Below are 17761 nucleotides of genomic sequence, written 5' to 3' on the forward strand. Positions count from 1 at the left end.
AATCAAAGAAAAGGAAAACAAAGAAAGTTAGACTGACGCAGGACTACTGAACTGCAAAGGAAAGAAAAAAATAAATGCAGCACATCTCCCTGCCCGAAACAAAACGCAGAGCAGCAGTGTCCTTGTTCCCAATGTGACTAAAGCATCAATCATTGTGACATCTTTTCTTCCCTCCTCTTTCAGGCCCGTTACAAGCAGAGTCTGGACCCCACGGTGGATGAAGTGAAGAAACTGTGCACGTCACTCAGACGCAATGCCAAGGAAGAACGAGTCCTCTTCCACTACAACGGCCACGGCGTGCCACGACCTACTGTCAATGGAGAGATCTGGGTTTTTAATAAGGTACCACACATGCACAGACGATATCGGGCCTTCACAGATTTTTCTAATCAGACCTACACTGTCACGTTCACAAGCCATGATGGTGTTAGCCGTTTACTGCTGTCATTTCCAAGGACGACTTGATTATTTGTCGCTGAAATGTCACAGGCTGTGCTTACACGTGCACTAAACCAAAGCCAAGTAAAATAAACATGTTTTCACATGCTTTCATTGGAGTAATGCTGTTTAGTCTCCAGCAGAGCTCATAATCCCCACATTACTTTATTCACAAATAACCAGACAGGCCATTTGCATCTTAAACTATAGGCAGTTCATTTTTGGACCTAATAAGATGTATGAGGTGCGATTGGAAAGTTTCAGGAACGTGCCTGTGAAAATCAAAAGGCTATACATGATTTAATTTTGGGTGATCTCCCATTCAAGATCATCCTCTTATGTACCCGTGGAGTGTCCTCAGCATTTCTATATCAGTCTTTAAACATCCCGTTATGTCATTTCATGCTTGTGCTTTGGCAATAGGTGCTGGAGATCGTTCATTTAGAAACACCGATGTTTATTTTCAGGAATTAGACAAAGGCGCACAGAGCAACATCTGGCAGTTGGTCCAGATGATGAGTGACGATTGTGTTTGTTTTTCCAGTGCAATGTGGCTCTGTCACGCACCACAGGTACAGGAAAAATGTACTTTGATGTAGTCCAGTCATTTGTCGTAAATGAAGGAGTCCAAATATCTCACAGGTCATTGTAGTGCAATTAAAAGTTTCTGCACAAAGACAGAAACTGTGAATTTGTATCTAAAGGTATAAGTAGATACTGCATGCATCTTAGTAGCTAATATACTTGTTTTGGATCAGTCAGTATGGTACTGCTGGCAGTCAGCCTGTGTAACTGAAGCACTTTGGAGTAGTAACTCCTGAAGTGTTCACCTAGAAACTTAAAGTGGACCGAGGCTCCTGTGGCTAAAATGCAGGTTAAAAAAAAAGATGTTTTCAGTTTCTTGGAACATTCTTGCAGTCAGAAAATAACTTGACAACCAGACATTAAATCAAATCTCACCTGGTTGCTGTGATCTCAGCATCGCACTGATGCGGACAGACTCGCTGACTTTGGGGAATCAGATATAAAATCTGGAGTTGTTCATCATCTTGTCCTGTAAGTAAGCACCCACTTACAATGATGCACCGCTGCTGTCGAGCGCTAGCGTTTGGCTCCACGTCCTCAGTGTACCCTCGGGCCTAATGTCCTCTCCCTCTTTTCTTTTGCATTTTATTCGGTATTCCTTATCCTATAAAATGAAGCTGCAGTGTCGCTGGCTGCTGTAACAGGACATCAGTGGGGGATTTGATGTGGACACGGGCATCACGGAAGGTGCGAAGAACCAAATTTTCCAATAAGTGTAGGGGAGAGCACCTTTATTGCACCATGGGTATTAGATTTATATTCCTCGGTCTGTGTTCCCATCGTCCCCATTTTTCCTCTGCCTCACTCCGGTTTTCTCTTTTTCTCGCTCGTCTGCTCGCACTCTTCATCAAACAGATGACTGCTTAATAATTAAACACAAATCTATAAAAGTGAGTTATCAGCAATAACATGATGCACCTATCTCTCCAATTCCTCACTCTGACGTTATCCCCTCCTGCCTTCTCTTTCTCAGAACTACACCCAGTACATCCCGCTGTCCATCTACGACCTGCAGACGTGGATGGGGAGCCCGTCCATTTTTGTGTACGACTGCTCCAACGCGGGAATCATCGTCAAGTCGTTCAAACAGTTTGCCCTGCAGAGAGAGCAGGAGCTGGAGGTGAGGCAAAAACGCACAGCGTGAACGAGTTGGTAGCAGGGTGGTAATTGGGGGGGAAAAGACTTAAAGAATGAGCTGAGTCATACAAGCACACGCAGACACAGTGTGCGAGCAAACAGGGCAAAATGATGTGTTGGTATTTAAGAGTTATTAGCAGCAAACTGGGTGATTCATCCGATTGCAGTCACACTGAGCACACACTCACATATGTGTACAGCATTTATAAAGGACTAATTGGTGTCACCGAGAGTCGACTCGTGATTCGCAGCTGGAACCTTTTCTAATAAAAATCCAAGATGTCTTCAGTGATGCAGCCAATCAAATAGGCAGCTGGATCTAAATGATTGAGTTTTGGTTTCATATCTCACACACACACACACACACACACACACACACACACACACACACACACACATAACACACACACACACACTACCAGCCCCAGTCCTCTCAGTGCTTCATCTTTTTATTAAGTTTTTTCTCTCTCTTTCTCTCTCCGGCTATGGCGTGTTATGTGAATTCGTAATGAGATGGTGCTGTCATTCATCTCAATTATTCATGGAGAAGTTTCAGCCAGACTGTAGATTAGCTGGAGAGGAGAAGGAGAGGGAGGGAGGTACAGGATGAACAGTACAGAGCAGGAGGCAGAGTGAGAGTAAAGAAGAGCTGCTGTGCGTGCTGCGTTACCCGTTAAAGTGAAGGCAAAGGCAGCAGCCAAACTGCTGAGTCGCCGCAACGCTCGTCACAAGTGTCTCTCCATCCTTTGCTTCTTCTTTGCTTCTCCTGCTCTTTTCTGTCAAAGTTTGCTCAGGTCGAGTCAAAGGCTAAAATCACAATTCTCATTTGGTGTAGCATCACACAGGTTCCTTCACAAACCGCTTAGTCTAAATCAAAAATCCTCCAAAAATCTTGTTTTTGAGTGATTCAGAATGAGCCGCTCTACTGGAAAGTGCCTAAAGGCAAAAGTGCCCCATTCAGTTAGACGTTGGGGGACCAAAAAGCAACAAACTCATCACTTTAGAACAAAATTTCTTGAAGGCTCACGTGAACCTTAAAAGTGGTGCAAGGTTTCCTGTTGTTTAATGACCAATTATGATTTAGCTGTTATATGCAAGGGAATAAATATCTGGTGGATTGCTGGGACTAATCAACATAATAGACTTGCAAAAACCCTGAAGGGTAACCTGGCTCATAGTTTGGATTTTATTTATTTTTATTAATTCAAATATTATTCCCTTTTCCAAAAGTCGCTGCAAGTTTAACACATTAACCATATTTTTAAGTATTTTTCCCAACTACTTTAAAAAATTATCAATAAATGAGCTTTAAATTAGTTTTTGATGAATCGAAGAGAAAGAGGAGCAGCTGAAATACTCACTTTCATTAAAGCATAGATGCAGTTTTTTGTCTTTCCTCAAAATAACAGAAGTGAAAAAGATTAGAAAAATCAGCTTTTACTTTTTGTTTCCCCCCAAAATGCTTATAATAAAATTCGAGTATGTGACGCCTTTCTAATGGTGTGGAAGTGGCATGTTAGCATCAATCAGGGAACAATGTGAGCACAAACCTCTCATTGTCTCATAGTTGTAGCTAATTTGAAAAGAGGGAAATACTTAAAGGGTCACAAGGGATTTTTGAAAGCGAACCGAGGTAAGACTTGCAGGGAGTGCTGTCTGTTGTTAGTTGAGCATATCACAGACTTGGGAGTAAAGCTTTCAGCATGACTGCGGTCAACGATGCACTGATGTATTAGCTGAATATTTGCGTCTAGTGTCAGTAGCTGATATTCATCTCTTGTCATCGAGTTTGTGCTCACAAAATCATTGATTGAATGCCTTTTAAAAGGTAATTTAAAAAAGTGTTTCTCTAAAAAGAGTGTAAAATAAAATAAAACATGCCAGAAATATTGACATTAGCTATCACCCAAATGATTATTTTAAACATTTCTATCTACATTGGCCCAGATTTTCATCTGTAACCTCACTGTAGCCACTGAAAGCTGAGATGTGCTGTGCAGAAGGACTATATTTATATTTTTCATAGCAGGGCACAAAGCCTACTCCAAACGCATTAGCTGCATCGTTGCACAAAAACTTTGAGAGACTCAGAGTTCAACTGTAGCCTTTCAGTGAAGAAATAAGCCGAGGAGGCCTTTAGGTTAAATGTACATCCATAAGCGTTTTTCACTTTTCCACCTCAGTGCTCGCCCGTCTCACCCACTCACACAGGAAGTGTATAATTGGAAGATAACGAGAGGCGATACCGTCCAGTGAATTTAAAAAAGTAAAAATAAATCATACAGCAGATCATCCAAGCAGGGCGTCTCCCACCTCACCCACACGTTTGTGCACTCGTACACAGACGAGTGGCCGCAAATGGAATCGTCCAACGACACCTGTTAATGAACACGGGGCGAACGTGATTCACGTAGAACCACAGGCCTGAACTCACCAGGGACGGCGTTATTTGGAAGCGCCGTGATGCAGATGAAGGAGTATAAAGGAGCCGGATGGGGTGAAAATATGAAAGGAGGAGGAAGTGTTTTAGCACTCCTCCACAGTCCCATATCGAGCTCCTCCTGTGGTCCTTTCAGTCCGCCAGTGGGCCTGAGTGTGTGTCTGTGTGTTGGCTCTGAGTGTGCTATTACGGGGCCACCTGGTTCCTTTTAAATATGTCATCACTTCCTGCGTGCACTCAGTGAACATGCTCACTGCATTAGCTGTGGGACGGAAAGATGTGTGTGTGAATCACTGCAATGCACACAGCTATGGTACGCTGGACTATAAGAGCGTGTGTGTGTTGTCTGTGTGGTGTTTGTGTTACTGGCGCTTCCAGGATGCTCACATTAAGCCTCCACTTGCTCCTTCTATCATTTTAATGAATAATGAATGCAGGGCTGCGAAAATGTTTCTCGACTAAAGTAGCTCCCATACGTGACTGTGCGCTTCCTCTGTTAGCATGATACGTATAACATCCCCCGCCCGTCCCGAGGATTAGTCTCGTGATTAGTGTCAATGTTTTCTTGTTTTGTTCTCTTTTTTTTCCGTTAAAAAAATAATTCTCAGCAATTAAATCGTCCCCTGATCTCCCCGCTGGAGGAGAGAGAGAAAAGAAAGCTGTCATGGTGATTTTCATGGTAATTTGCGAGATTACAATATGCTAATGTGATAATTACAGTGGCTGTTTGGCGTTAATCAGCTTCTGCTGGCAGAGTTATTGTATTTACCGTTAGGATTAGCGCAGCCCACCGTCACATGCTTTCGCCAGATTTCTTTCAAGAGACAGTGTTGTTCTGAGGTTGACTCGACGAGAGGCTTTAGAAAGGCGCGCGCCGCTTTGTTTGTGATATCGGTCTCTGCGAGCGAGTTGACGTTTTCCTCATTAGAGAGATGAAGATTGGCACAGATGCATTCGCGGGGGCTCCCAGTCACGCCTGCGAGCATTTCAAAGAGGAGGAACGTATTCGTTTGATAGGAGAGCAATGCACAGCTGCACACGTCATCACCCCTCCATTAAGAACACCTACTCTTCTGTATTTTTAATAATGCTAATTTATTCATGTGTGTGCAGAGCAGTACAGTAAATCTGAGCTTTTACATTTTTTACTACTTACTATAGAGCCAGCTAATGAGTTATTGGACTGGCACAGGGCTGGAAGACTGAGCAATGAGGCATTATAGAAAACTACACTTCCTCCATCACAGGCATTTCCTGTACATTTTAATTACCTTATTTCCAAACTGCGTTAGAAGTATTCTGGACAATGAATTCAGCTTATTGCAGCTTTCTGAATAAAATGTGCCTGCGGATCATTTGTTTTTGTTTGCTTGTCTCGTCCTGTGATGATGCTCAGGTGCAAAAAGAGAGGCACGTCCCCTCCGTGCATGCCTCAGGTGTTCTGAGGTTTCACTCTGGCTTGCGTCAGACGCTGAGCTGCAGCACTCATAAGCTGTGGAGATCCAGGAAAGAGATTCCTGTCAGGCGCTGTGCTTTGTTACAGAATCACATTTGGACAAACCTGAATCAAGTACAGGAATGCTTATGGAGTGCTCACTTGGTCTGTTTAATCGTGCTCTGGATACAACTGAAGTAAATTTGACATTTTGAATGAATTAATTAACATTTTCAATTCTCCAGATTGGTTTTAATATAATTGCTTGTCTAGAAATTGTGCAAAATCAAACACATCTTTCCTTTGTATTAAATGCTATCACATGGCATGTTTTTAAATCCATAAATGTCCAGACTCCTGCATCCTTTGTTTGTATGCTGGTGCTCATGGGATTTGTTGCTTGCCGGCTATGTGATTATGTGTTCTTTTGATAGTGTAGCTTGATTGCCAAAGCTTGTAGTGTATTCTCTCGCTCTGTGACAGGCAGTCTGAAGATTCTCGCAACTGCTCGTCCCCCTCCACCTTTATGTCTGTAATCCCAAAAGTGTTTGCACACACTAAAAGAGTTTTAGCACTTAAAGCAACATTTTCTGCTGCAGCAAACAGCTGTTCAGAGTGTCTACGGCTCTTCAAGCGGTCTTAGAGGAACAATTTGTAATTTATATCTACAGTTAGACCAGCTGTGCAGTGTATGATCACAGTGTATTTATGCATCCCACACAAACACTGCAGACCCTAAAAGTAAGGTTGCACTCACGCTGCTTCCTGTAAATCAAACACACATGTTGACTTTTATCCAGCACTGGAACAAAGAACATGGAGATTAGTTCACTTAAAAAAGTACTTCTATCACCTTTAGCTATATATAACTATATATAACTTTAGATGTTTTGAATCTCATTACAGCTTATTCATTATATATCATGTTTTCAGTCAGTTATATCTATAATTCCAAGTGTGTACTCAAGAATCGACAAAACAAACATATATAGTATCTCATCACCTGTAAAATGATGATTTCAGAGGTCTACGTTTTGTTCAGTCTAAAGTTAGGATTTGCAGACCAAACACTGGATTGTATTGTGCATCTTTTTAGGTTTCCCCATCTGCTGCAATCGCATTTTAGTCTTCGACTTTATGTCCAAAATCTATCAAACGTGTGCCAGATGCTTTGCTGATGCAAGAGTTTTTACGGTGGCTCAACCAAAGTTACAAATCTGTAATACCTGACATCAATATGATAATTTCATGCTTTTTCTGCACGTTATTTTATGGAGTCAACTAAATCTAGGAGATTTTCCATTTATTTTAAATCTGATTTCACAGCACTGCCAAAGTAGTTAAATGAAGTACAGTGAAAGTCTAAAAGCCTGCTTATGATGTATTTAGACTTTTAAAACTGGACTTATAAGGACAAAAATGAAGAAATCCAGCAGGTTAAAAAATCAATGCCGTGGCAGTCTGCTGTTAGCAGAGCATACACAGCAGTGTAAACATCACTGCTACATAAACAGCCAAAGAAAGAAAGAAAGCTCAATGCAAACTCGGCAGGTTAAAAAGGAAGCTGTTGATGCCTCTTTACAGCTGCATATTATTTTATTCTGGTCTCCTTTGCATATTTCACTATCAGAACAACCCTCATCGATCCTGGTGCAGCCCCTCAGTTCGTCCTCTGGCTGTCATGTTGTTTTTGTTTTGTTGCATATTAGAAACCGAAGCTGTTTCACACTCATGATCAGTATGAACAGAACTGTTTAACTATGCAACTATGTATGTGGCACATTTTTAAGTACATCCTTACCTTGTTCTACAGAGTTGATAATTCTGATGGTTCTTTACTAAAGAATATATGTCTGTGCAGTCAGAAACACCGTCTGGTAAACAGAGTTCTTTATTTATCCGAATCTGTCTGTAATTTCTCAGAGCTGTCAGATATTTCTTTACTTTTTCCTAAATTAGATGCTGCGATGATAAAATATTTGATTGTGCTTTGTCCTCGGACAGTTTATGGTGGAGTTCTGATGGAACAATAAAAGAGGCGAGATTCGATCTCCGCAGCTCGTGACATCAGCAATGAGTTCACTGATCGTGGATGTCTTTTAGGAGCAGCGCTGTTGTCTCTGTTACAAATACAAACTTATTTGGCATATAATAATAAAAAAAACTATTTACAAGCTGTGTGAAGCAGTCTTCAGTCTTTTAAAGTAGTAGTTCCCTGTGCTTTGGAGAAAAGAGGCAACGATAATAATACTAATAATATAACAGTCTCCCTGGCTAATTTCCTGCTAAAATTAGGCAGGGCTGCAGAATGAAAGAAACAAGCAATAGCAGTCAGTGATGATAAAGGGAAGTCTTGGATTGCTGCCTCCATTAAGACCCACAGCTCATTAAAGTTTACTAAGCAAAAGACAGGAAACGTATTGAACTCCCAGGAAACAAATCAACAGCACAATGAGCACATAGATAGTCAGGAGCTCCAAATATAATTAAAGTTTTACATCATACACAGGCCTCTCTCATTTTTTTACATTTGCAAATATTGACTGAGCCGCCCCAGAGTGTTAAAGTATCACACTAATGCAGCTCTCAGAATAGACGAGAGAGATTTTTATTTATTTTGTTACCATCAAAGACCACCTCCTGAGAGGCTGCGAACGGGGAAAACTTCCCACTGGGATCAATAACCTATCACGGTATCATTACAATGTGAAAAAGTCTGAGCCGGTGCGTCATTTCTAATTTTTCGCCTTGTAGATCAAGGTGGCAAACTTAAAAAAAAACAAACAAAAAAACAAAAGCTTGTAGTTAGACTTGTGAGGTTTTTTTTTTTCCTTTCCTTACCCAACGCTGTCCATAAAAGCAGCCAAAAGTTGAACTTTTTTGGGCTTTGCTGAGTTTTTTTGTCTTCTCCCTCCCATGTGTTTTCATTTTTAATGCAGTAAGCACTGTACAGCAGCTTCTATACATCTCTGTGATGTTCAAGGTGCAACCTGTAATAAATACGACACTTTTCGGTGCCAAACAATGAACATTTTTTTGGCCTCAAAGATGAAAGAAGTGATCGATTTGTTTGCCCATCAGTGGTGATATGATAGCAGGTCTGATGAACACCAACCAGCAGCTTGCAACAGTGACACGAGTCAGGCTGGTGTAGGTGGTGCAGGGTGCTCAAGCCTCGATTTGATGTTGCTGGACATTTGCATAAAATCACACTTGGACTTTGGTAGTTTTCATTGTTGGTTGGCGATCGTGGCTCAAGAGTTGGCAGTTGAGTTCGTCATGTAATCGGAAGGTTGCCGGTTTGAGCCCCGGCTCCGACCGTCTCGGTCGTTGTGTCTTTGGCAAGACACTTCACCCGTTGCCTACTGGTAGTGGTGGTCAGAGGGCCCGGTGGCGCCAGTGTCCGGCAGCCTTGCCTCTGTTTGGATCATTGTCATGCTGAAATGTAAACTCACTCAGAGCTGTTGCATTCTGGGGCAGGTTTTTCTCAAGGCCCTCTTGAATTTTAATCCACTGCCTTTGTCAATAAGGACCAAATCTTTAGCACCGCCATGCTTTACTTTACTGATGGCATTATTAAAGTAGCAGACTTGTTACCTCAGTTTTGATCATTATACGCAGTGTATTTTTTACATTACACACATGTGTGGTTATGTACATTAAACTGAAGATGGACTTGGGTCAAGCTGTAGTCACATTTAAGTGATAATTAAATAAAAATGAATGCACATGAGAACAATTCAGGCCACAGACAAATGACTCGTAAAGGTTGAAAAAGTTGTTGTTTTTTAAACTACACTGAGTGTAGATGGATACTTTTTAACAATTTCAAATTAAATCTATATCATAAAGAAGCGTGCAGAAATGATAGAGATCAGATAATATTCATCAAAGTGAAATTATTATGGGGTGTTCAGGGCCAACACAAAGCGTTCTCTTACACCGGAGTGTTTTTGCACTTTCCCCAACCCACAAATATTTCTTTTGTAACGGCCAATAGGTGTAGTACTACCTTCTCAAAGTCGTACCAATTACTGAGTGACAGTTTTATATTTCAGGAAATCTGTTTGGTTTAATTGTCCTGTTCTGTCTCTATAAAAGTGAAGTTAACCACACGGCCTCCCTGCAGGCTCCATTTCTGATTGTCGGTGGCATCAGGAGACCCATCAGTCTGAGAGAGCTACAGCTCACAGGCTTTCACAAAGCAGCATCTAACAGATGTTTTCACCAAAGTTTAATATTTTGACTGCGTGGGTTTCCCTGTAGTCACCCAGTGTGAATTTGAATCAGTTTGCATGTTTGTATGTAATTGCACCATGCAAAAAGTGTCTTTGGCATTTGGTCTGAACTCAATTCCACATTTCATTTGATGCTCACTATGTGTCTGTGTGCTTTGTAGTCTGACAGATGTGAGAGAGTCATCCAGCTCCCTTTCTCTATAAATCTTTGTTATTCATCTCCCCAGAAAACTGGTCAAGCTGTGGAGAATTAAATAAATCATTGTTTTAGGACTGAAACTTCTACTTCTGAGATTACTCTCTGTGGTTGTTGCAGCTATGAAAAGTCTCCTAGATAAATGTTTGAACGTTTGACTGTGGTTGTCAGATAAATGTTAGAAATAAATCACATTTTTGTGTCCAATCAGGTGGCAGCCATCAACCCCAGCCACCCGCTTGCCCAAATGCCCCTGCCGCCCTCCATGAAGAACTGCATCCAGCTTGCCGCCTGTGAGGCCAGTGAGCTGCTGCCCATGAACCCTGACCTCCCCGCTGACCTCTTTACATCCTGTCTCACTACGCCCATCAAGATCGCCCTACGTTGGTAATGTCTCTCTCATTTTCAATCCTTTTTATCTCTGCTTCTTCCTCCCCCCATTACAAGTCTGAAACATAGAGGCATCGATAAAGAGGAGACGGTACATCTGGAATATGTTCTGAAGTAGTGAGGTAGATTGGATGGGTTTTCTTTGGTCAGCTCGCATGTTAAAGGTGTAGAATAAAATATCATTTTCGTGGTATTACACATCGCTTCAGAATACAGACGTACCAGCTTTAAATATTGATATGTTTGTAACACGGAGTCCTAAACAACTCAACTTCTGTTGCTACGTACCGTATTTTCCACACTATGAGGTGCACTTGAAATCCATTAATTTTCTCATAAATCGAGAGTCCGCATTATAATCCGATGCGCCTGATGTATGAATGCTGGTTGTGCTTACTGACCTCGAACCGATTTTATGTGGTACAAGGCGCTCAAAAATCTGTCAAAAAATGTCTTAGAACGACTTTGGTAAGCTAGGAAGCCGCAACATTACAGCTGCTGTAGTCAGGAGCCTCACAGAGGAATCTGGGTCCAAAACTCCGTCTCCTTCAGGTCTCAAAGTCAAACAAACACTGCGGCATCACTGAGAGTTAAAAACAGTCTAAATTCTTTCATCTGTAATAAAACGATCAGCGTTGCTGCTTTAACAGTTGTAACAATTAAGTTTAACATCCAGGCACCCATGAAAACAGAATTTATTAAATTTAATGGAGTTAGAAGTTAGCAGGAAGTTAGCTCGCTAGTTTCCACCTGAACATGATATAGCATGTTTTGACTGAGAGATTTCTGAAAAAATTAAAAAGTACAGCTCTGCTATCACTTCCAACATAAATGAAGACAGAAAACTAAACGGCAGTTACGTTTGTAGGGTTGCTGAAGTTAAGCTAGCTGGTATATAATGATGTGCTATGTGGTCGCTAGCGACACAGCTATGTTAGCATAACAAACAGTGAAGCTGCAGGATGAACGCTAACTTTTTTCCACTCGATAAAAGTTAACGTGAGGGTTCCCGATGGTTAGGGACAAATGCAATCGCATGGCAGGATGCTGAAAAGGGACCAAACGTCAGTCAGGAGAACAACTGAGATAATCCATCCACAATACGAGGTTAGTCATTAATATACTGCAACAACAACGGAATAGAGCAGCTGTGAGAGAATTCAACATTAATGAATCAATGGTACGGAAGTGGAGGAAGCAAGAAGAATGAGCTGAGTAAAATTTGACTTATCTGACTTTTTTGTTTCACTTAATGCGCCTTATAATCTGGTGCGCCTTATGGTCCGAAAAATAGGGTAATAGCTGCTCATCATGGAGCATGTTTTTTGGTTACAAATGCTCTTCACCATTCCAGTCACCCTGCATCTTTTTGTGTGTGGTGGTTTTCAAACTTTTTGTGTCCAAGGACACCAAAGGTCAAGCAACATTTTTAGGGCATATTTTCATTCATGTCTGCATTAAACGGCTTCTGTGTGATCTGACGTGTCTGATATCTTGAGTTCTTCTTTTGATTACATCATCAGAAAAAGCACTATTGACAGCCCCTTTTTGCAGCATTTGGACCTGGCATGATATCTGCTGTATATATAGAAACACCTCAATCGCCTTATTAGACACTTTATCACAATCCAACAAACGGTCTGATTGCCTGTGGTTGTGATCCAGGGCTATAAGCCAAATTTCCCTCAGAATGGATGTTTGGTTTCCAAGCGCCTCTTTAACTTGTTTGGCATCATGTAAGTCAATTAGTCAACCTCTTCTGACAGATGATGCACTGCAGGGAAGGCCTGTTGACATCAAATTCCTGCTTTTGTGCAAATGCAGAAAGAAACTAATGTTTTTGAGGGGAATTGGGCACATACAAACAACTGACAGAGAAAATTAACAATTAATTTAAAGCCTTTAGTGTTTTTGTACTTAGCAAGAGTAATAATTTGGTTGCCTGAAAATCCCACAGCACATGAGGGGCTAATCCATGTTTATGGATATATTTTTAAACATGCAGGAAATTGTGTGTCAGTCTTTCAATTATTTCAGATGCTTGTTAGCAAGTCACAGCTTGCACACTCTGAGGATATGAAGTTGTCCTGTGCAGAGAGCAAACATTCCTCTGAGCTTCTGCTCAGTATTCAGCCATGATGAGAAAAATTCAGCTGTGATGAAAAATGTAGATCGGCATCATCCACAGTGATGCAGAAATGATGATCCCTGCAGAGAACTCTTCAGTAAAAGAGGTGAAAAATATTCCGGCGAAATGAGTTCATTTGGGAAACTTGGCTTATACAGTGGCCTGATGTAAATGCACTATGATGCATCATTCAGAGGACTGTACTGATGGAGCTTCAAGCTGAACCGTGGGGGCATGTAGGTTACATCAGTCCGTCACTGGTGTGTCGGGCAGTGTGGTGTGGGGGGGCTTGCACAAAGAGGCAGGGGTGATTGCATCAGCTCTGATATCCTGTCAGGACACACACTTACTGTGGATATGCATTTATACCCAGTAAGTCCACATTATCTCTGAGGGAGCTGTCATTTCTGACTGGTAAATGAGGCTCTGCAGGTGACGGGTCTGGGTGTCACACTTCCCCATATGTACAAATGTGTCAGTGGCTCAGTAACCAGGTTTTAATCCCTCATATCGGACCATTTAAATAAGGAAAATCGGACACCGTTGGTAACTCTACTAAATTATGAGTAAAGTCATTTTTGTACCCAAATTGAACCAAAATGAGTGTAAATCAAAAGCATGGATGCGTTGGTCTTGCATTCCACCTTTTGATCTTGCCTTTTGTGTGCAACCTTTCAGGTTTCAAAGACTGAAGTGCACAAGAAGGTGGAGTACTTTTTGCAGAATCATTACTTGATACCTTTCTTAAAAGTAATGCACTATGTCACCTACTTTATAAACAGACCTGAAATGCGCTGCCACATAATTACTAAGTTAATAGTGTAAACCTCAGATACAGTCCCACACACCACAGTTAGAAATGGAGGCTAAAAGGCTGCTCATCACTGCCTTTGTCACTAGTTGAAGTTTGGCATAGACTCAAATTTATGGGGTCATAACACTTAATGTTGTGTTAGCAGTATAATGCAGTTGCACTTTACCATTGTTCTCTTTTCTATTTTTGCACAAGAAAAATAAATGTCCATATCTCGGCTCCCGAAAATGTGCTTTGTTACAGTGATTCATGGTTAAATTGTTCGTGGTGTGGAGATGGTGATTGAGAAAGTAAAAGCAAAAAGGAGTTTTCTTGTTACATGATACCTCAAAAATTCAGGTGAGCGCCTCATCTTTGATGCATTACCAGCCCAGATACAGTCTCTATCTGCAGCGTTCCTGCTCCCTTTGGTGGCATAAATCAGTTCTTACTTGCACCATTTCTTGCATTTTAATTGCTGAATCTACTTTGCACACACTAGAAGTCACAGGGATGATTTAACAAATTTTCTACTGGGAATGTGAAACTTTTTTTTTAAGTGTATAAGTGAGAATGGCAGGCTGCCTGCAGGAGGTGTCCTACAGCTAGATAAATGTTTCTTCTCTGCCATAAATGTTGAAGAGTTTCGTTCATCTTTCTCTTAATCCACATCTAGCCGTGACCTTCAGCATAATGAGGTCTCAGTATTATGCCATTAATATTGATATCCCTTACCAACGTCTCCTTTTGGAGAACAAGTTGCTGAAAGGCTGCTGGATAATATTGACAGAGATGTTCTTTAATGCCCTCTGCCTTCAAAAATGGATGCTGTGGCCTGCAGGGGAAAGTTGGGACTGATCTTTTCTGTTAAAGACTCAGGTCAACCTTCACTGGTTTGTATTAATGAATCTAACTTGTTGGTTGGTAATGAACCAGGGGAAATTTGGTCATGTATTATGTATGTGCTATATATGAAATTTCCTTACTTAGCTCAGTGGAATTTGATAAGCTCATTTAACATAAATCTTACATGAACATCAGAAAGAGAAAATTTAAAGTTATTCATTCACTCAGTCTTTATTTGAACATGGAAAAAAACTTGCAAAATGCAGATTCACCCGATAATGACATCAATATATTTTAATTTCATTTGTACTGCTATAAAAGATACATGAAACGATACAATCATCATCAATTTGTAGTGTTCGGTTTTTCTGTGTATTAAAATGGGTCCTATTGCCAACTCATAATGATGCATTTTTCCTAATAAGTTCATAAACAATATAGTGCAGCTTTACTTTATGGGTTTTCTAATAACTTTTTTATATTAATCTCTATAAACACATTCTGTTCATGAGTATGTAGAGTCTGTTGGCAAAAGTCAAGAAAGAAAAGTCACTGTTTGAGCTCTTGGATTGTGTGTATTGATCGATCCCTGCTGTGTTCACCAGGTAGATACAGTCGCTTTCAGCTGACAGATACTGTTGGCTGAAAGTGGCAGTTTTGAGTGGCTTTGAGTTTCTGTTTCCAGTTTTGTCATCCATGTGTTATATCAACCCACCGGACAGATGGGTGGGCGGTGTGACACCTAAATTTGTGAATGCAATAACTCGAGACCGAGGTGACGTAGGAGCTTCAAACTGAGATTCATTTCGACTGACATTATATTATGGGAGACTTTATACAAAAAGACGGGCATATCCACTGTTATGCCTAGAAACCAAAGAGCGATATATCGAATGGTCCACTTCAGCCTTCTGCCTGTTGCCATCTTAATTTTCTGGAGTCAGAAGTGAACATGTTGGCCAGAGAATGGAGTGCTGAGTTATGAGCCAAGGTTAGCAAGCTGTGTCCATAGACTGTACAAATGCATTACATTCCAAGAGCACAAACTTCTTGGATGGTCTGAACTACACTGTATCTAAAATCACGAGTGAGAGCTCCAACTCACCAAAGATGCTTTGCCGAAGAAAAGGATCTGCTGCTGGGAAAAATGAGCTGTGAAGACCAACATTGTTTTTGTACCAGAGTGCAAACATGTTTCTTTCTGCTGTAAAGTTGGAAATTGTAACCAGTTTTAATTGGTCATTGCTACTGTTAAGCTTTATTTTTGAAATTACCATTATTCCTTAATGGCCACTTGGCTGATATTCAGCAGTAGTTAAAGCCACATAGTGTCTTGTTGTCTGGACACAACTTGCAGACACGTTAGTAATTCCACACATGGTATATGGTTGGTGTTCACCCCCCTCCCCTGCCAACTTTGGTAGAGAATACCAATTTGACTGAAAACTTCCAGATTGAACATGGCTTACATCTCCAACAGCCTCCTCCTCAGACTTAACTGACTTGCTTCAAAGGGGCTTCAGCCTCCCTTCCTCAGTACCGTCACTCTTCATGCTCAATCTTCAGTTAGGTGCTGTCTCGCCTGTTTGCTTATTATTTTCGAAATAAAGACATGCCCGGCTGCCTTCTCTTTAATTTCACACAGCCCCAGAGTAAGAAACGGGGAGAAAATGAGGAAGGGGTGGGGTGGAGTTTCGCAGGGTTAGAGCAGGCGGATGGAAGAATTCACTGATGTGCCGGCTTACCTTCGCTTTAAAACTTTAATGAGATGCATTGAGGGATGGATGATGGGGTTTACACAGAGCGAGAGAGCCAGGCAGGGAGAGCCAGGCAGACTGAGTGCATGTGTACCTTTCATTGCTCAGCTGTGCAGAAAATCATTACTGATGGAGCACCATCTTCAAGGGACTTCCCTGCTGCTGCGGTGGGTGGAGAGGAATGGAAGAGATGTGCATCTGAAAATGAAGAGGGAAGCAACAGGGACACGGGGGGGGGAAAGAACCACGGGATTAAATAAGAGCTCAGAATGCTTATCGGTTTTAAAAAACGGTGCTAGAAGACAGGCTCAGGGGTCAGCGGTGTCAGTCAGCCTAATGGGGTCTCTCAGTCGATCAACACGCTAAGGTCCAGATGGAAATATAACTGCAACTATTGTAAAGATTGTGGAGAAATTTCAGCATCTCCATTTTTAAAGAATACTAAACTAGACCCGTATACTAAAAATAAATACGACACTTACGTCGGTTATTAGCAGCTTCCCATCATCTTTGTCAAAATATGACCCACTCTTCCAGTCACCTGCACCATTTCTCTCTAAACAGATACACCTGTAAGTAGCACGTCTAAAAATAAATGTTTTAATTCTCTTTAGTTACGATGAGCCTTCTTAGGTTTGCACAGAATTAAAGGATCAGAACAACAAAGCACAAACTATCCATCCATCAATGACGGAAACCAAGAGACACTTTAAATCAGTCAGGGCTGGACTGCTTTTTGAAGCAGGTGAGATACTTGTTGGTGGAGAAGTCACTGGGACATCAGTCCAATCAGGGACAGGATAAAAGTGAAACAAAGGATTAGTGGAGATTGGAAAGAAGAATATTTGGGTGTTGGATTTGAGGGGCTGACAGTCTCCAGATGCAGAAAGCTGTCACAGACCAATGGATTGGTTTTAGTCCTCTGTTAGGCACAACGAGCTTAATTTACCCCACTTGGTGTTGACGAACGGGAGCAACAAGCCCCGGCCTTACTGATAGTTTATCAAGGTCTTTACCAGTGTAATATAACTGAGTCCACATTTAGTAGTTCCAAACTAGATTTCACTGAACATGCGTCAGTGTTTGTATGTTTGTTTGCTTAAGAATAAATAAATCCCTTCTGAACTTTGTGGTCTAAATATTCTAAGATGCAAACCAAAGTAACATTATCCTCTGAACATCATGATGTTCAAGATCCTTATATTAACATTGGCATTACCACTGTGCACAATAAAGCCTTTAAGTAGCACAACTGTAATCTCTTTTATAGCCACATGTGGCCACTTATGAAGAAAAGGATGATTTAGGCAGAACAATCTCTCTGATGCAGATGTAAGTCAGTCCACACTAACCTGGTCTGTGAGCTTCTGTTTTTCAT

The 17761-nt window shown here is 41.2% G+C and overlaps 1 protein-coding gene across 5 annotated transcripts in view; it reads left to right on the forward strand.

The window, feature by feature from the left end:
- Nucleotides 1–17761, forward strand: part of rptor (regulatory associated protein of MTOR, complex 1) — a 185568-nt gene that overhangs the window by 67688 nt on the left and 100119 nt on the right. For all 5 annotated transcript variants that reach the window (XM_005919197.3, XM_005919196.3, XM_042219565.1 and 2 more), the window contains exons 5-7: nucleotides 184–342; nucleotides 1997–2143; nucleotides 10681–10856. In XM_005919197.3, the coding sequence (XP_005919259.1) occupies nucleotides 184–342; nucleotides 1997–2143; nucleotides 10681–10856 (482 nt within the window). The remainder of the gene's footprint in view (nucleotides 1–183; nucleotides 343–1996; nucleotides 2144–10680; nucleotides 10857–17761) is intronic.

This window comes from Haplochromis burtoni, unplaced genomic scaffold, assembly GCF_018398535.1.
Source record: "Haplochromis burtoni strain Fernald_Lab_line unplaced genomic scaffold, NCSU_Asbu1 Contig_35, whole genome shotgun sequence".
Lineage (NCBI taxonomy): Eukaryota > Metazoa > Chordata > Actinopteri > Cichliformes > Cichlidae > Haplochromis > Haplochromis burtoni.